Below are 20404 nucleotides of genomic sequence, written 5' to 3'. Positions count from 1 at the left end.
GGGTGGAAGAGTTTCGACTCCCACAGGTGATGGCTGCTGGCTGCTTGTTATCCCCGTGGATTCGGGTAGCGGGTCTGCTTGGCGGGGGTCCAACTTGGGGGACCTGTCACTCCTCTGTAAGATTTCTTAATCTGAAATTACCAATTCATAATACATTTTCAATAAATGCAGCTTTCTAGGAAACTTTCTGAAAAATCCAGGTTTGCCTGCACGGAAAAAGGTGCAGCGGTTGGTGCAGACTGGAGTGGTTGAGTCTCCAAGTTTCCAGGTCTGACTTGTTCCAAGATGAACATTACCCAGATAAGGACTGGCTCGCTGGCTTTCAGCGGTGAAATCTGACCTTTCTAACTTACACTGCCACAGCTGGCTGACCCTGGACATCTGTGCCCAGCGTTTGCACCGCCTTTTAAGTATGCTGAAAACACGGGGAGGCACGCAGGTGCATCCTCTGTCCCTTCTTTCAGCAAATGCAAGTCGCTGCTCGCCAGACCTGTTCAGTTGGAGCCCCGGGCAGCACCTGCTTAAGTCGCTGACCGGAGGCCCTGGGGGTGTTTGCCAGGCACAGGACAGAGGCAGAGGCTGGACGGAGCGCACTGGCAGAGCGCTTGTCACACTCACATGGTCGGGTTCCATCCCCAGCACCACAGAGCAAGAAATAGGAGGAAAACCGAGCAGCCAGGAAGTCCAGAGCTGGACTGCGAGACGAGACCGGACGGGGTCAGCCCGAGACAGGCAAGCGCCTCGTCCTGTGGCTCCAGTGCGCTGTCCTTCGCGCTGTGGCGTGGTCGCCCGTGGCTTCTGGGTGTGGTCACCGCGCAGCACGGCGTCAGCTGCGCCCGGGTGGAGGCTCAGCAATGGAGCTCTCGGCTGGAGGTGAGCTGGCGAGGCCTTGATGAGGAGGAAGAGGACGAGGACGAGGAGCTGACACTGCCTGCTGAGGCAGAGGCACCGCGCAGGCCGGTTCGCGCTCCTGAGGCTCCGGGCTGCGGAAGGGGAAAGGCCAGGGGAAGGGGGCTGCGAAGACAACAGACAACGCGAGTCCGGGAAGGGCAGGAGCCACAGTCAGGTTTTCAAGCAAGTTTGCTGTCAAGGAAATTTAAGAGGAGCTTGAGACTCCGCACCTTTGTTTAGAAAAGCTGTTCATGGGCAGGCGGACCCACGGCACACCCACGGCTGCAGACAGGTGGGGAGGGAGCTGCGGGAGAGGGGCGCGGGGCTGGAACAGTGGAAAGGAGCCCGCAAGGGGGCAGGTCAGAAAGCTCGGCAAAGCTGAGCGTGGGAGGGAGCACGCCGACTGGACCTCCTCCTAGGCCGGCCCGCCCGTCTGTCCGTTTCAGCCGGGACGCCAAAGCGGGCTGTAAGCGGTGCAGGGTGTGACGAGCTAGCCCCACAGCCGCCGGCGCGAAGCCGACCTGCCCGGGTCAGAGTAACTCAACAATTAAACCCCTAATGAGAAGAGTGCCCTACGAAACAGAATTTTAAGAGTTCAAAACCAACAGCATACAGAAGAGGGCTCCCAGAACAACGCTGGAGCCGTGTTTTATTTCCTCTAGGGAAGGAGCGCTCGTAACAGAATTATCTGTTCTCCAGGCGGTTTCCGTGTAATTACACTCGTCGTTTCTGCGGCGGGCTGGATTTGTTGCCACAGCCAGAGGGGCCGCGCTCGGGGCCCCCACGGCCCATCTGGACCGAGTGCGAGGCCGGGACCCGGCTCATGCAGAAGCGACACGGGAACGCGACCACAGGGCCACTTTGCTGCTTCTGTGCTTAAACAGGAACGCTGGTGAGTGAGGCTGAATGACACGGCGCAGGCCCAGCCAGAGGCAGACTCGGCCGCCCTCGGGTTACCTTACCTCGGGCTGCGGGACAGCTGCGGACGGGGTCATGGCGCAGTCACGCACGGGAAGCCTAGGATTCCGCATTTCTAATCTTTATTAGAGTTGCTTAAAATATATCTGTATTTCACTGTTGTGTTGGCATCAAAATACATATTCTGGGATGTCAGGTTTGTACATTATCACCACAAAAATTAAAGACTGATCACAGCACATACTGAACTGCTATGTAACTAAAGGTTTTTAAGATTGTCCAAAGTTTTCCCTTATTTCTTTAGATCTTTACAAAACGTTACATTTTTTGCAGACCATAGTGCTTTACTAACAATTCATGTGTTCTTTGCCCATCCCTTTAATACAGAGAAAGTATTCAATCATTTCATCTGACATTTCACTAGTACAGGATTTGTAATGTCAACATTTTAGATGGGTCCTGGGTCACAAATACCCACTCAGAAGGTAAACGAACAACAGACGCCTCCAGGCGACTCCAGGCTCAGTCTCCGGAAGTGAGGTGGTCCTGTCTCAGGCCAGCTGCTGGCCTACGCATACCTGGGAAGGCGTAGGAGAGGAAGCACCTGAGGCCACACCCACGCGGCACCGATTGCCCCTCTCAACTAAGTTGTAGCTTCAAGCTGCAGAAAATCTTGATGAGATAAAATGTACCAGGTGGCTTGTCTGTAGGAGAAATTATAACCATTTTTCCTTTAGCAATTTTAAGAACAAGCAAAGTTGGAAATATAAATAGGCAAGCATACAGTAAACCAAAGTCTATACTTAGAAGAAATTCGGGTACAAAGCACAGCAGAGCCTATGACTATAGAAGATAAGTTAGAAATACAAACTAGCAAGGAAGCAGTAATTTCTTCAAAATAGGAATCAAGTTCTCCAATACCATTATTTAGATAATTTAGCATTCAACTATTACTTTTGGAGTTTTTAAAAAAGATCCCGTTTGATAATTAAAACATTTGACCAGAATAAACCAACAATATATTGCATGAACTAAATGACCCATTTGATTGAACTCCTTAATGAATTTTTCAGTTTTGTATAAGCAGAAAAGTTCCAGAACTTTTGTAGATTTGCTCAAAATCCCTGTTGGTCTTTATGAAAGCTTTTAAAGGTTATCATCTTACCCATCTGTTAATCCATATTACTAATGCAGTACTCTAATGGTTTACAAACGAGCATTTCCCCCTCAGGTGTTGGAGTGTTCTGTCTGAATTCCCACAGACACGGTCCTGACTTAACTACAGCAGGCTGAGGCTGCCTGCCTCCTCCTTGGAGGGGAGAGAATGTGCACAACTCCAGACCTGAGACTCCTCAGGCCTGGGTTATGACCCTCAGGTGAAAGAGGAATGCCAAATACATATGCCACTAGTTAGCATGCTCGTGAAGCTGAGCACAGAAACTATTCCAGCCAAGTTATCGTCCTGGGAACGGACAAGCCACGATGGCAGCATGCTGAGACACCACATGCTTCCCATCTGTCATCAAAACTCCAGTTCCCTGCTGGAAAGTGGCTGGAAAACAGCACAGTGTACAGCTGCTTCACAAGACTGTCTAGAAGACAACATATTTTAGAAGCCTACAGAAATCATTAAAAGCACACCTATTTTCATTCAAAACTGATCTATGGAGCCCATTTCATTCGAAAGTCAGTCCTCAAATGTTTGTGGTCCCTTTTGTTTTTTAAAGGGCGTACTGCTACTTTAAGACATTTTACCAAAAGAACAGGCGTGAAGGACTCTTTATATCCTGCGTGCTTTAAGTACTTCTTAGAAACTTTAACATCTGTTCCTCCTCAATAGGAAACCTTCTAACACAGCTAGGAGACAGACATTCCTTAGGCACTGTGAGGTGTGTTAATGGTGAGCATGCACGCGGGTCCGAGTGCACGATCTGACTAACTGTTCACAAGCGCTGTCTCAGCCACAGACCCCCACTCCTGAGATTCTTAAGAGGGAAAACCTATTTCACAACCTTCAAGAGAATCCAAAGATAATTGTAAGAACTGCACATATGAAGGTATTAGAAAAGATGTTTTCTCTCGTAAGGCATCAATGATTAAATGAGCAGGATGCATATCTAACAAAAGATCCAAGATAACTTGTATCAAACCATTTAACTTTTACACTTCTCCAATTCCCGCTATTTTGCCAGCTTAAACAGGAAAAGAATGCCTTTTGGCTTGAACAACTATTGTTTTAAAAAACTAAGACATCTGAAACTATTAGGCACGTCAAAGGTACAGTTTATGGAGTCCAAGGTTCCCTTGGCAAGGGGCACAGTTACCTGGCACACTGTACATATGGAACTGTAAAGATCATCTACGAAATTCAACTTTCACATTTTAGTCAAACTCAAAGACTTATGAGAAATATTCAGACATACCATATCTTCAGTTACAACTGAGTGAGTATAACATTTTACCAGATAAAAAGCTCGAACTGAAGTATGAGAACCCTTCATACACTGTGTGCTAGTATTGGTCTCTTTAGCTGAGAGCCAGTCATCAATACTTTCAACACAGCAGTTTAGAAGATGAGCATCCAAAACAGGTGACTTGGTTGTAGTCCATGACGTAGCAATTCAATGCCCCTGGCATCGTAATTCGGTGGAGAGCAAGTGTATCTCCGTTATCTTAGTCAGACTTGTCTTTCTTCTTTCCTGTTAAGGGCACTTTGTTGGCAACGGCAGACCCCACCGCTGTGACGCCTCCAGCCACAGCGGACACGCCCCCTCTCACCAGCCCTATTCCCATGGAAGGCACAGTTGTAACAGCTGTCTTGGTCACCTCCAAACTCTTCCCACCAATCCAAGCCACACCACCAATGGTGGCGCCAACAGCTCCCTTAGTGACACTGAAGATACCCCCGGTCACTCGGGATAACATGCCTGGCTGCTGCTGCGGATGGTCCTTCATGGCACCTAACGAGAGAAAACATGATGAGACAGTCAAATGCGCTGCCCCCTCGAGCAGCGCACAGCCATCAGGTGACCTCCCTTCCTCAGGCAGGCGGCACCAGACTGGAGACGATGAAGAACTGTCACCTCGCAGGGACAGCTGTTTTGGAAAGCAGTACTTCTCATAAAAGCATGTTAATTCTGCTAACATGGAATGGGTCTGTTGGGTTTATTTAGTGAATAAAAGATTAAAATTTCTCCATTTTTATTGCTAATATGGCAGAGACACAAGCTCTCTGAGGCCTCAATTTTTGAATGTAAGAGTGACCTGAAACCAAAGTCTGGGAATCACTAACTTAAATACATTTGGATCTCTGACCAGCTGTGTCCCTCAAAATTTATTTAAAGGGCTAATGCTGTGACAAGACAGGAAAATTAAACTAGTCATTATTTAAAGTCATATCGCCTAAAGTCATTTTATTCACACATATGAGGTGGATAGACTACAGCATGGTAACATGTCTGTCATTCCCTCAGTAACTCTTTTTTTTTTGTGGTACTGGGGATTGAACTCAGGACCTTGCCCTTGCAAGGCAGGCGCCGGAACCATTGAGCTAAATCCCTGGCCCTCCCTCAGTAATTCTTACAGGACGGAATCTGTGCTTCCAACATCTTTCATTTTATAACACTCCGCAGATACCCAAGAAAAGGTAATGCCAGAAGAAAACTTTACGTCATGAGTTAGGTTTCTTAGAAATTGTTTTTTAGTGGGACCACACAAATTAACATGTAACTTCAAACTCCTGAGATGACTAACAGGGAGATTCCACCAACTCTGATTGCACTAGCTTTCAAGCGAACACAGTAAGTTAGGCAGAAACAACATGGAAAAGTATTTGCTAACTATAAATCCAATCTTCACCCACTGACAAAGCGCCATCTCATACAAGAGCCAAGTTCTTGGGAACACAGGTCCAGGCGACAGCACCAAGCTACCAGATCCTAGCAGAGAGAAGGTAACGGAATCTGCTAATATTTAATGGAGAAAAAAGAAAAAATTCTGGAAATCGAGTTTTCTAATACACAAAGCCCAAATTTACCTTAGTTTTTTTTTCATTGTTTGGAGCTTTTACATTCTATCATAAGTGGAAAAATCACATTGATTAATCAAAATAGTATACAGGTATGGGTAGAGCAATGACTGCATTTTTTACAAGACTAACCAAATGCTTTCAGTAAAACTAAGCAGTGGGGCTCAGCATGTAGCTCAGTGACAGAAAGCTTGCTTGCCTAGCACATGCAAGGTCCTGAGTTCAATCCCCAGTGCCAAAAAATACTTGTAAGCAAATTAACATAAAATTTTAAATGGCTAAAAGACAAGCATCTGGATATGTCAAACTTATGATGGAAAAGAATCCCTAACAAGTAACTTTTTGTGTTTAAGGTCAAAAAAATGAGGAAAAGCAGCAAAACTCTGATTGAGGCTTGCTGATGACTAGCCAAATGCCAGATACCTCATTTGCAAAACTATCTTGCTTTGCTAAATTTGGTACGCATGCATTTAATGAGGACAAATGATTTTGCATAATCAAATAAGATAGATATTAAGTTATCTCTTTAATTAGTGTATTCTTAATTATCACCACATAAAAGATGCTTTTTAAGCAGTGGGCACATGAAGACATTCCTGAGGCTCCCGGGTGCCTCTACTTGTCCCTTTCTTACTTCTTTCCCACGAACTGCTTATTAACACTGACTGAGACCTAGCTCTTCTTTTCAAAACGCTATGGTTCTCGTCCTAAAAATAAGGCAAGGAAAAGAGCTGAGCTAGTAATTTTCTAGGCTATTCTACCAAATAAACTAAATTAAATCCAGTCAACTCCTTTTGGGCCTAAGTGAAGTTTTTCATTGTATCATTTTCCTAGCAATTTCATCTGCTTACGCTGCAATATATAAAGAAAATTCAGACAGTGGGTAACAGAATTGGGAAGAAAATGCAATGCCAAGAGTCAGGACTTCTAGCAACCTGCATGCAGTTCTCCAAGGAGCTCACTGTTTATATTAAGTTTTATAATTACATATATTAAATTTAACAGCAGTCTATACCACTGGTGGGAACCTGTGGGAAGCACACCTTGGCGGGTTATTGTATCTTTGAAAGCTCTAAAAGGTTCACTATCACTGGATACTAAGATCATAAATAAAAAATGTCTATAGTCACTTTTTATAAGAAATCAGGACCAGAGTAGGGACAATTAATGTTTCCAAAGCTTTTAGAAGTAAAATGATTCATAATGTCACAATTTTCAAACTGAAAAAGAATTATGATTTAGAAAGCCAAGTTAAGCAGCCCCAAGACCATGTATCAAAAGGGAGCTACCATTCCAGTGCAGGGAGTAACCGTTCAACATCTCAAACGCTACTGTGGGCACTTTCTGATATGCAGGACATCTGAAGTAGACACAGGCCACCCTCTGTACACCTACCTGTACCTTCACAGATGAAAGGATGTTCTGACTTGTGAAATGATCCAAAAATAGAGGGCGGTCAGAAAATACACTTAAGTTGTGTCTCTATTCACCAATATCTGTGCTTCTTTATTTCAGGCTAAAAATGGTTAATTATTTTGGGGATGTATTCACTCACCAGGTAAACAGGCTATGATTCTTTACAGTTAATAAAAACAATCAGAGCTTTAATTCACCAGGAAATTCCTCTCATACTTAGTGTTATAGATGCATATTTACCTTCTGGCGGTTCATCACTAAGGTAGGATGGGATTTCTTGTTGATTTTTATCTGCCTGATTCATGATCTCCTAAAAAAGACAGACACAATTAGTTTTAAGGTGATACCACCACTTATCACATACTAAATTCAGACTTAATCAATTTTATTCAGAAATTAAAACCCACGAGACTCCATCTCTAGTTCAAACTGCAGTGTTTAAACAAGGTAACACCAGTCTCTCTGAAGCACCAACTCAAGAGTGGCAGCCCCGGGGAGGATCCTGTGCTGCAGCTGTGTGCAAATCTGCACGCTGTCATCTGGAAGAGTGAGGCGGTGGGCGAGGCAGGGGAGAAACACCCGTCCTGCCCACACAGCAGGCTGAGTCAGGAAGGGACTCTGTGGGCTTCTCTGTGGTTCTCAGAGCCACTCTGTGTTCTCTGATGAACAGAGGTAGTAACGGGATTAAACATCTACTCATGGAAGAATATAGGTAGGATTATTTCTCTGTTAAAAGTAGTCAGGAGACCTAGGAGATAAATAAAATAAGCTATCATGGGGTAAAGAAAACATGCTTACAATTTCTTTTCCCAATTTTCTTTATTATCTTAAAATATTTGCTTTTAAATTCATGAGAGTAAGTAAACATTAAGTGAAGATTGGTCTGAAAAAGGTCTTTATGATATACTGTCTTGCCTGGGCAAAAAACTAGGGTTGTGATCCCAGCAGTCGACCAAGTATTTCTTAGTCATATACCCTGGAGCCTAAATTACCCTATCTGAACATATACAACATATTTAAAGAATATTATGGAAACTAACAAGGCACTTTAATCATTAGTGAACAAATAGTGATTGAGCACCTACTCGGGACTAAGGAATGTTTTAGGTGCATGGGATACAGCAGTGATCAAAAATATCCAAAAGTCCCTGTCATCATGAAATGGTCACTCTAGTTGGGGAAGATAATAAAAAATACACAAACACTATACATTATGTCTGATGGTGCTAAATGCTGTAGAGAAAAAGGGCCGAGCCGAGGAGAATAGGACGCGACACCCTACACAGGACAGTCTGTGAAGCTTCGCTGCAGTTACACCCCGGAGGGGGAAAGGATGTCCAACTCAGGCAGCTCTCCCCTCAGACTTGTGCACAGTGTCTCCTCCAAGTCAGTTACTTCATGCAGCACTTTCAGACGCAGACATGCGTGACGAGCAAGGGCACAGGTGCCAAGGCGGGAGCTAACCTGCAACAGCAAGAAGGGATGGCCAATACAGCGTGGCAGCCACACCACGGGCAGCAGGAGAGCGGCCAAGAGTGTGCGCTCAGCCTCCCCTCACTCAGGCCCTGCAGGCAGCGCTGAGCCTGGCTCTCACTGAGGGGCAGGGAGCTAGGTAAGGGAGTGGCAGAGGAATGAGGTGTTCAGGTTTACATTTTACAAGATCTTCCTGGGCACTGCGGAAGCAAGGCGACAGGAGAGTTTGGCAAGGAACAAAGAACCGTTAGAAGACGACCTCAATAATTGAGGTGGCCTGGCTACGGGCAGCAGCAGCAAAGGCTAATGGAAACGGGGCTTTCAAAGGTAATTCTAACTGCATGCACTTCACCTTGCCCTGCCTTTAAAACCTACACCCTACCTGCGATGAGACTTCACAGCACCTGAAGTCCGACAGCACGTGCCATGGCTTCATGAACACCTCCTGGTGCTCTCATGCACGTCCTGACTCAGGCACTCAGCAACAGCCCCTAATCTCATCCCAGGCAGTTGGTGAATTTAGCACATCCTATATGTACTGAAAATTTAAAATAACAGCAAAGCTATGTGATCTCTTATAGAAAGCCAAAAGAAAACAACTGGTACATTCCTCAGAGAAGAGGTTCTTGCTATTTCCCTTCATTTTAAAATTCCCTCAAACTTGAAAATTGTATTTATTTCCATTCACCTGTATTTTTTGATTTATCATCATCATAAGATCATAACAAGTTATACAGCATAGTGGTTAAGGCTCTGAGATCAGACAACCTGAAGGTGAATCCCAACTTGAACATAAGCCGTATGGCAGAGGAATAATTACTTCATTAGAATCTTGCTATTTAGGAGTTTCAAACAGAAATTAAGGATAGTCTAGCCCTAGCTCTAAGATACTATTTAACAAATTCCAAAACAAAATATGCAGACACTCCTAGCAGAATGTGTGTGTTTCATCTGCAGAAAATGGCTATTTCAGAGGTACTTCCCCCCACTGGACTATTAAATTTAAGAAGAGAGACACCTCTGTGTAATTTGGCCATCACTGTAATCCAGCATCTATCACACACACACACACACACACACACACACACACACGATCACCCGGCCTATCAACTAGTCAACAGAAGTGATCATACCCTTTACAAAAGTGTGGGTAAATTACATGCACACATACATCTTAATATTTTAACTGGAGTGGAATTGGTGACCACGATAGTAACTGCACACAGTGCAAGAGTTTCTTTTTGGTGCCAAATCCCAACTGGCAGTCTTACCTTTTCCTCCCAATACAGGATCCTTTAAAATTATTTTGTTTACTACACTGTATCTACTGTACAATTAAAAAAATCCTACCACAGAAAGACGAGAGCTGCTTCATACTATGATCTCACCAAGATGTCTGCAAATTAAACAATGAACAGACTTCACCCTTCTGTGTGCAGGCAACGAGGAGCCATGAGCTTCCAGAAGCAAACTGTGCTGTAAGATCTGTGCTGTAGGAAGCTACCTTGAGCATGAACAGATGGAAGGGCAGAAAGACCAGACATGCTCAGTGCTACTTCAGTCCAGTCAGGTGCTCTTCCTGCCTAAATAAATGCTTGGACCAAAAATCTAGGAGACACCCTCGACTTTCTTTCCTACATTTCCATCTAAACATCAGTAAATTCTTGTCTAAATAAATCCAAAACATGAACATTTCTCATCACCTCTTCCATACCACGTGAGACCATCTAAACCATCATAATCTCTTACTCAAACTACTAGAAAACCTCTGAACTGGTTTCTGAGCTTCCACCTTTGCTCTCTCCAATCCAGCCATGGAATCTCTCTTAAAATCTTTCTGTTTTGCTCACAATAAAATCCAGAGTCCTTACCCTCTGCCCTTGGAGGCCACAAACCTCACCCCCATTTCTCCTTCAGTATTATCTCCTACCAACACTGGTCTTGTTCGTCCCACTCTGGGGAAGTGGCTGTGTTTGTCCTTCCCTGAAGGCTCTTCCCCAGACCTGGCCTGGCTTGTTACCTGACCTTATTCAGGTTCCTGTGCCATCTTATAACAGCAGAGCACCCTCTACCTCTCTCCCTGGCATCTTTACCTAACCTTGCAATATTTCCTATCTATCTGTCTTTCCAGTCAGAATGTTATCTCCACAAGAACAGGGCTCAGTGTTTTTCACTATTCCATCTTCAGAGCCTTAATCAATGTCTGATGCACAGGGGAGGCTCCAATCCTGAACTTGAAGTTTTTGTATGAACTTTTGTTTCGTTAGTAACTCAGGTATTAACATGGGATGAAAGGGAAAATCTAGGATGCGAGACTCCTGGAGTGAGCAACTAAGAGACATGACAGTGAGACAGGGGACAGTGGAAGACAAGCTGCCCTGGAGAGATGAGGAACCTTTGAACAAGCTTTCTGGGTGACACCTCCAGGACATCCAAGGAGCCCTTCAGCAGCCATCCGATTCAGGGGCCACAGTTGGAGCTGAAGTTCTCAGAGTGGCTTGAAGCGACAGCTAAAGCTGTGCAGAGCAGGTGATGGGATCAAGGAAAAGAGGGCTGATGGGCCGGGATTCAGCTCAGTGGTGCTGCTGCCTACCTCAAAAGCGCAAGGTCCCGAGTTCAATCCCCGGTACCGAAAAAACAAGGGGGCTGAGAAGGGCTCTTAGACGGACTGCTCATATTTAAAAGGTCAATACAAGAAAAAACCTACAAATGAGTGGTCAAATAAATACAACCGCATGGAGGGCAAGAGAGGCACAACCAAGCTTTCTAAAGACATAATGAAGATATTAAAATACTTTGTGAAGAGCAAATACAACAGGAAAATATAAATATTATTTTAGAGACTAGTATAAAAGGTATATATCATATGATCAAATTTTGGGTTTTTTTTGGAACCAGGCATTGAATCAGGACCTTGCATTTGCCAGGCAGGCACAACACCACTGAGCTAAATCCCTGGCCCTGATCAAATTACTTTTAAAAAACAAAAAAACAGAGTAACCCAAAATGTTATGATTAGGGAGTAGTGATGGCGATCCTTTTAGAGACAAGTGCCCAAACTACCACCCAAAACCTACTTGCTTATCCCAAAGTGCCAATACTGCAATTAAACCTGAATACTGAGGTTTTGATTTAGAAAAAATAACTCATACATTAACATCTTTTGTCTTAAAGGAAAAACAACACATGTGCCATAAGTTTGCCACCACAGGGCTATAAGGTATTGATAGGGTACATATTATTTAAATATATTCAATTTATATGTGGTATTTACATTCAGTATTTCTATATATACACACACAGAAAAAATACAGTTAACATCTGTATTTTCATTTTCTACCATAAATATGCATTAGTTTTATAATTAAAGATGTTTTTAAGTCTTGGAAATCAATGATGTTTACAAATGGTATTTTAAAGTTCATCGAATCTCACTTTTTCTAGGTTTCTATCTACAGATGAAGTTGCTCATCTAGAAAATAATGTATTTGAATCACACGATGCTTTAAGAAGATGCCACCACCACCAGTACAGCCTCAGAGGGGGAGGCCCTGAGCTCAAGGCCGTTACCCCTTTATGTCACCCACTGCCTCTGATGTGGAACTCTAAAAGTAACTTCTGTAGAGGTAATTATTCAGAAAAATATCTTGTTCCTCCAAAAAATTTAGTATGTTTTCCTTGGCATCTTTTTTCTACTTAAAAGATACAAAGATATGATGTCTCCCTTCTGTTGGCTCAGAGGGAGCTTTCAGCTAAAATCCACGCTCCACTAAGAAGTCTCCTGGGGCTTAGTTGTGCCGTCCCTTCTAACCCCCATACTCCCTAAGGACTCTGGCTGCTATTTTATCTGGCTTGTAATGTGAACATCTTATTTATATTTTTCCCATTTGTTAGATGCTTTTTCTGTATGCTATTACCTACTATTTGTGAAACAAGTCAGATAAAAATAAAATATTTGTATCCACATTAACTTTAACCATCACCATGCAAACATCAATACATGGCTCAAATTTTTAGTTTGCAAAAAAAACCCTCTCAGCTAGGACTGTACTTTCCACGTGTACCTTTCTGTGAGTAAAGAGTGGTTTGCCAGGGGCTTCAGAAGCCACAGGAGAGACATGACACAGGCATCTTACTCTGCAGCAGTTTAAACACCTTCAATACACATGAAGTAAGAGGTGAAATGGACGGTGCCTGCGAGTTGTTCCACAATCACCAGACTTTCAGGAACTCTGCTCTCCTCCCTCTCATCCTACCTGTGCCTGCCAGCACAGCCACACATGCCCACTCCCACTACCAGGTCACTCATTCTGTACCAGACTCTGACATGAAGAAAGTGCCTACTATCATTCAGAAATACTCTGTTACTCTTAAAATTATTAGCAATAGTTACCAATAAAATTAAAAGTGCAAATCTGGAGTCCTGCCAGGGTGTCCATGTCTGTCCAGAGGAAGCTGAGGTCCTAAGCAGCTAGTCCTGATCTGGTCTTAATGTCTGAGTTTCTTAGGGTCTTAACACCAACCATATAATACTAAACGTCCTCTGGAACTGTTGGGGTAATAAAAATTGTGTAAAAGCCGCAATTATTTTAGATTTTCCCCCTTGAATTCCAAATTATAAGACAGTTACCTCATAAAGGTATTCACTAAACTCTGTCTGTAGTGTCATTTGTACTACTGATACACGTGAACTATTCCTAATCTCTGCATATAGATACACCAAAATTTTAATGATAAACCTCTTTGTGGGATAGTACCATGTTACTACTGAGGAGAACTTTTTTATACAGTTTTCCCCCTTATCCATAGGGGATCTGTTCCGACACCCCCAGTGGAAGCGTGAATCCACAGACAATACCAAACCACAAACCTACTGTTTCTCTTATGTATATATCTACTCCTATGATAAAGTTTAATTTATATACTAGGCAAAGAGATTAATAATTATCACAATATAGTATAACAAAACATCAGTATGGTCTCTCAAAATATACTTTCACATTTGCACTTAAAGGAAGCACTTCACAGTTTCTAAATCTCAGCTCCAACATCACTTGTACTTTGGGGCCATAATTAAGTAAAATAAGAGTTTCTTAAATACAAGCACCATGGTAATCCATGTGATAACCCAAGGAAAGGGTCTAACAAGTGAGTAGCATATACAGCATGGACACCCTGGACAAAGAGACAGACCCACGTTCCAGGCAGGATGAAGCAGCACAGTGCAAGATTTTATCACATTACTCATAAGGGTGTATGATCTAAAACTTACTGTTATTCCTGGAATTTCTCATTTAATGTTTCTGGACCGTAGCTGACTGCAGATAACTGAAACTGCAGGAAGGAAACCCCATGGCCAGAGGGTACTGTTGTATTACCCTCCTGCTCACTACCACCACTGCAGACCTGTTTCTCTTCGCCTGGGAATTGTGATGACAAACACACCCCTTATTTCCTAAAACTGATCTAATAAAATGTAAAAATATAAATGTGGTGACAACTACCAACTGACAGTGTCAAATGACAATTTTTAAATGTTACCCTTAAATGATGTATCAAACAAAATTATTAAATCCTATACAAACCATCTTCCTTAAACTCACTGAATCATTAGTTCACTATATATATATATCTAAGCCCTACTATGTGCTGGGCATCCTGTTACACACTTAAGGCTTCCATGTGATTAAACACACAAATCCACAACTCTAAATGAGAGCTTACAATCAAGTGAGAATACACTTTTTCCCAGCAACTACCATCATTCATTCAGTTCACTCATTCAAGAAACAGACTATTCTCTCTCTAGGAGTGTATAATGCACGTAAGTTTCTACTAAAGAACATACTTTCCCAAGAAAGACAATGACAGACAACAGCCTTTAGATTGGGACAAATGATTTAACTCACTCTGCAGACATAAATCAGTTCTTTTGGTCCTGATGGTCCTGACACAAACAGATGATTACATGACCAACTAAAACCGCTTATAAGCAGATTTTTAAGAAACTGTGAAATGTGCTATAGACTGTATAACATGACAACTAATTCATCAGTAGTTTCTTTAATGGGGGTGGAGACAGATAATCTCTGTCCAGCACAATAGTGTCATAGATATAGCAGCTGCCAAATATATTGAGTAAAGACTAAAAACAACACTATTCCCCAGGGGGTAATTTATTCCAATAATAGAAATAAACAACTCTGAAAACTCTCCTTTTTACAAAAAAAAAAAAAAAAAAGAACACATAAATCAGTGTTGTTTGTGGATTGCAGTTTATATAAATTTAAACTTTTTTTCCTAATATAAACAAAGTCTGAAAAGAGCACACATGTTTACCTATGGGTACCGCCTCTCTAACATAACAAGTTCAATCGTCCTTTGTATAAAGCTCAACTACAAAACAACAGTCTACCCTTTGAGCCACTTCAGAATATGTTATTAAAAAGTGCCAATTTTCCTATGTAAGAGAGATTATAAGTGAAGTAGCTAAATTCTTTTACATGTTCTATATATAGAACTTTGCCACATCCTCACTCCCATGTCTTAGTTTCTTTGCCAAGTAACTGCAAGGATATTCAAAAATACATTTCGGAGAACGCTAACACACACACCCCAACAAGAGTGGGCCTAAGACTCCAGCCTGCTGTCTGTGGGCTTCTCTAGCGAATCAGCCTGGCTGAGCAGGCAGCTTGGAAAGGTGGCCCCTGCCGCCCATTAATTAACAACAAACTGACGACCAGAAATACATTGAGGCCAGCAAGGAAGAAGAAATCATCTGTCAGGAAAACTTGTAAGCTCACAGTGACAAGTAACAACTGACAGTGTCAAAATGGCAACTGTCAAGGAAACATTAAGCAGTCACAATACTGCCAACTCGGGACCAGCACGTTCGTCATTTCACTAAATTACATATTCCTCACTGTTCAGCCGACAACTACATCCCTACTATGTGCCAGATACCATTAGGCACTGAACCCGCATAGGGAGGCCGCACTCTGGAGAAGCTCATACATGACCCCGCGAGACGCCCTCAGGAAGCAGGAAAAGAGCAAACACTCACTGGCTGAAGCAAAGAAAGATAAAGATTTTCTTAGAGGTAAAAAAAACCCAGTCACACACACGGCGCTGCGTGTCTGTCTCATTCAGTAACCACTCTGTCCTTTTTAATGATGCGTTCTCACCCTACACGCACAACTGCCAGCTGAACTTGGCTTCCGAGGCAGCTGCTACAACAAAGGCAGAGGAACGAAAGCGGCGAAGGCAAAACAGGATGCACATGGGTGTACGAGGTCGCCCTCCCTCTTGGCCAAAAAGCCGGCGTGGAGCCAGGCACTGGGGTACCTACCTGTCGGCGACACCGGGGTCGGCTCGGGCCAAGAGCAGCCCCGCCGGCAACGAGGCCCGGCGCACAGGCCGGGGTGCCGCCCTCCCAGCCTCCGCTCGGGGATCCCCAGGCGCAGCCGAGCGCGCGACGTGGCAGCGACACGAGTGACCCCGGAGGCGCCGCGAGTGCCGGGCGAGCAGAGCCAGGGCTCGCCGGGCGTGGGGCGCGCGGCCCGGGGGCCGAGCCCGGGTCCCGAGGGTGCCCAGGGCGGAGCGGGGCCCGGTGCCCTCGAGGGGCGCAGAGAGCGGGACCACCCCGCCGCCTCTCCCCCGCGCCTTGCGAACCCCGGGCCCGACTTACCGCGGGGGCGCCGGCGCCGACGAGGGGCGACCTGGGGGCGGCGGGCTCCGCGGGCTCCGCGGCTGAGGCTCGGACTCGCGCGGCGGCGGCGGCGGTGGGATCCGGCTGCGGACGTGGCGCCCGACGCGACCCGCCCCCTCGCGCCGCCTCCGTGCCGCCTCCGCACCGCCCCGCCCGCGGCTGGGCCCCGATGCGCACGCGCGCTCGCGCTCCCGCCTCGCCCACCAGGTCTGCGAACCGCGGGGCCCTCCCGGCAGCCCCCAGTCGGCCCCTTCCTGAGCTGCGCACGCGCAGCGCCTAAAGGACGCTCCCGCCCCCTCGCCCCTGGCCCGCCTGCGCGCGCCTCCACCGCCCCTTTCTCCACCGTCCAATCAGGGTTTGCCTCGGGCTCTGATTGGCGGCCGCCCTCTCCGCTCTGCCGCCGAGTAACGGTTGGGGACTTCAGCGGCCTCGCGGCAGGGAGGGCGTGGCGCGGTTCGGCGTATGCTCGCGTCCACGCTCGCGCTGCCTTCCAGGCGCCTCGGGGCGGGCGACAGTGCAGGGAAACACGCGGCCTACGCCTGCGCCGCCGTGGGTTCCCGCCCCTCCCGCGGAACTGCGAAAGCCTGTCAGGGTCGTGCTCGCCACGGCCGTGGCCAGGCCCAGCGCGCGGACCAGAAGCATCAGTGGTCATTGGAGAGATGCAGATGAACACATCGCTGAGATTCCACCTCACCCCAGAAAGTGGCTGCTATCAAGAAATCAACCAATAACAAATGCTGGCGGGGTGTGGGGAGAAAGGAACCCTTCTCCATTGTTGGTGGGAATGCAGACTGGTGCAACCACTGTGGAAATCAGTGTGGAGATACCTCAAAGAACTAGGACTAGAGGTCCCATTTGACCCAGCTATTCCACTGCTGGGGATCTTCCCAAAAGAATTAAAAGAATCATACCACAGTGATATATGTGCACCCATGTTCACTACAGCACAGTTTGTAATAGCTAAAACTTGGAAACAGCCCAAGTGCCCGTCAGCTGGAGACTGGATAAAGAAGATGTGGGGTTTTTTTTATAAAATGGAGTACTACTCAGCCATAAAGAATGAGAAATTAAGAGACATTTATAGCTACATGTATGCACATTGAGGCCATACTCTTAAGTGAAATAAACAGGACACACGTATAAATACCGAATAGTTTCTCTGGTGTGAGAAACTGAAAGTGTAAATAAGGACTAAATGTATAATAGGTAATGTGAAATAGGAAGAAAAGGGGAAGGGGAAGTGGGAGGGCTAGGGGAAAGGAAAGAAGGGAGTGGGATTAATATGAGAAAATGGAAAAATAGGAACAAAATCTTTGTAAATAGGGAGGAATGGAGGGGTTGAAGGGAGGACTGGGCAAGGATGAAAAATAAGAACCAAGAGAGACTATGTAAAGGTGCAAATTTCCAATGATGAATGTCATTATATTGTATACCTAAAATGTACCAATGATGAGAATGAATAATCGATAATGCAAAATAGGAAGAAAAGGCCCAAAAGGGTAGGGTTAGTGGGAGGGGCAGGGGAAAGGAAAGAAGGGCAAGGAAAAATGCTGAGAAATGGAAAAAATGGAAATAAAGTCTTTGTAAATAGGGAAGGGTGGAGGGCGTGAAGGGAGGGCTAGGAATGGGGAAAAAATAACCAAAATGCATCATGTAAAGGTACAATCCCCAATGAGAAATGTAATTGTGTTGTATACCTACAATGTACCAATAAAAGAATTTTTAAAAAATTCTAAAAAAAAGAAGCGGCCATGTGGACTGGGGTGGGGCCTGGCCCCCCTTGCTGTCCTCCCAGAGCCCCTTCTCCTCAAGGCCAGGATATCGGGGAGCAGCATGACCCTGGGGGCGGCGCACCACGGCCGGCCTGGATCAGTCTGGATCAGTGATGCGTGTCCCTGAACTTCGCTGTGGAGCCGTGGCAGCCACTGAGAAGATGGCCTGAGGACCGGGCGACGTGCGTGCCGCAAAGGTTGGTCGGCCGCTGTAAAGGCGACCGGCTGGTGCTCCTCTGAGCGCTCACAGAATGAAGACGAGCCCTGCCCACCGTGAGCTTCCTGAGAGGATCAGAAGACAGGCCGGTGTGAACGGCCTTAGGACTTCTGCAGTCTGCATAGGCAGCTTTCTCCTCTCTCGATCCGACTAGTGACTCAAGACATACACAAGAGACGAACCCTCGAAAGATAATTTTTCAAATGCAAAATAATAGGTGGTCCTAAGGAATAGTAACTGTTGGCAAAGCTCAGCAAAGGGCAACTGAGCAAAGACAGCATCCTAGAAGAAGCTGACTTTAATCCAGCTCATAAACAGAATAGCTATCATATAAATATAATAAATCTAATTTATGGCTTCAGCCTAATCATTAATTTATCAAAGCACTGAGGTTCTCAAGATATTACAGTCTTGCAGAAATTAAAGGGGATATTAAATGATCTCAAACACAGTTTGGATGTAAGCGGGACATGTGGATTGTTGTGTTTACCCAGCATCTGAAGGGATAGATACTTCCTCCTGTTATCACAAAAAGCCTCTGTCCTTAATACCTCTTTAATATGTGACCTTTCAAAATTGGAGTCTAGGCAAAATTATGAAGAGCCTAATTACACTTTTATTTTTTTCTTCCCTTTGTACGGTTTTCTACTAGAGAATTTATTAAAGCAAAAATGTCTGACAAAACTGTAGGCATTCCCAAGAGAGTTTCACTTTTTACAAGCCATAATTCAAAGCAGTGGTTGAATCTATTTCATAAACCAAGATATACGAGAGCTTTTGGGGGAGGCTGTGGGTTCATCAGACTCTTCTGTAACTACAAGTATCATTAGCCATATATTTCTGGTAGTCTAGCCCTAGTGATTTCTTACTGCCTCGGTTTTCTAATAAAAATGAAAAACACAAGCATGGTAGTGCATCCCTGTAATACCAGGTACTCAGATTATCACTAGGTTCTGGGGTGCTGAGGATTCCTAGAGATTCTTAGGTTCCTAGGTTCTTGTCCTGAACAAAGAATTGGGCAATACATGCACATAAAGGTAGCAAGGTTTTACATATAAAGGTAGGAAAAGAAAAAAAATGAAATGCTCTGCAAAGTGGGCATAGGCCAATTAAAGGTAAGAAAAACTCACCGTGCAAAAGGTAACAGTGCCCTCCAGCATCATGGCTGCCAGTCTTTTGTATCTTTTACTCCTCAGGCTGACATCTGGTCTAGGCCAACCTATCAAAAACCTGCTTGAGTTTTCACAAGAAAGACTGAAGATAGCACTTTTTGTGTATGTGTCCTGGAATCTGTGATTGATAGGTCATGCCCACTGGCCCAGCCAGTTTGCCTTGCCCTAATCTCCTACCTCAAGGAGGCTAATGGAGGAGGATCACAAGTTTGAGGCCAGCCCAGGCAACATAGTAAGACCTTGCCTCTAAATTTTAAATAGACACATTTTTTTAAACTGTTAATGATGGAGCTCAGTGTTTCCTGGGCTCAATACCCAGTACCAAAAAAGAAGAATAGTGCCTACTCACTCCTAGGTCTAAAGTGAGAATAAATATACAGATCTTGATGGAATAGCTTTTGTAGAAAAATGCTACCTTGATTTGAGTTGCCTTGATGCAAAAGACAGAGCCTCAGAGAAGTCAGACCCAATTCCTCAGTTACAGTTAGAATCCCACTTCTTGATTCCCATTCTGTAAAATCTTAGATTATTAGAATTACACTTTATTTCTAGGTGTTATTTTGAAAAAAATTGTAATGTCTTGAGTCTGTGGTGCCTTACAGCAATAACTGTCTTGTAACAGATTAAATTCCTAATGATAGCATATATCAATCATCCAGTCTCTTAAGTGTGAGTTTTCTTCTACTGGTTACACATAAAGCCATTTGCCTTTTTGAAAACCTGGAGAAATTAGATATGACATTGTTAACAAGATGAGATAATTTTTTTAAAGTTAAGGTCAGAAATAAGCAAGCCAGAAACCATAAATAT

At 44.6% G+C, this 20404-nt stretch overlaps 1 protein-coding gene across 4 annotated transcripts; it reads right to left on the bottom strand.

Annotated features, from left to right (window-relative positions):
- Nucleotides 1-1914: 1914 nt before the first annotated feature.
- Tmem263 (transmembrane protein 263) lies at nucleotides 1915-16559 on the bottom strand. 4 transcript variants are annotated; one of them, XM_021258367.2, is made up of 4 exons: nucleotides 16413-16538; nucleotides 8463-8716; nucleotides 7493-7562; nucleotides 1915-4769 (listed from the first exon to the last, which is right to left on the bottom strand). In XM_021258367.2, exons 3-4 carry the CDS (start codon nucleotides 7554-7556, stop codon nucleotides 4483-4485), a joined length of 351 nt encoding a protein of 116 aa, XP_021114026.1. In that variant the 5' UTR covers nucleotides 7557-7562; nucleotides 8463-8716; nucleotides 16413-16538; the 3' UTR covers nucleotides 1915-4482. The 4 variants fall into 4 exon arrangements, with proteins under 4 accessions (XP_021114026.1, XP_004844855.1, XP_021114027.1 ...); XM_004844798.4 differs by lacking the exon at nucleotides 8463-8716 and having other exon boundaries at nucleotides 16413-16559; XM_021258368.2 differs by lacking the exons at nucleotides 8463-8716; nucleotides 16413-16538 and adding an exon at nucleotides 16074-16267.
- Between the last annotated feature and the right edge of the window lie 3845 nt (nucleotides 16560-20404).

This window comes from Heterocephalus glaber, unplaced genomic scaffold, assembly GCF_053883595.1.
Source record: "Heterocephalus glaber isolate CG9 unplaced genomic scaffold, H.glaber_assembly_v1.0 deba00001572, whole genome shotgun sequence".
Classification (NCBI taxonomy): domain Eukaryota; kingdom Metazoa; phylum Chordata; class Mammalia; order Rodentia; family Bathyergidae; genus Heterocephalus; species Heterocephalus glaber.
The sequence above is the reverse complement of the archived record's forward strand: the minus strand, read 5'-3'. Positions and strand labels throughout refer to the sequence as shown.

Excerpts from the sequence above, each read along its gene's own strand:
- Tmem263 (XM_004844798.4), bottom strand. The coding sequence starts at position 7,556 with ATGAATCAGGCAGATAAAAATCAACAAGAAATCCCATCCTACCTTAGT. Across the intron at positions 4,770-7,492 it reads TAGTGATGAACCGCCAGAAG|GTGCCATGAAGGACCATCCG; the intron begins GTAAATATGCAT and ends TTCTCTCGTTAG.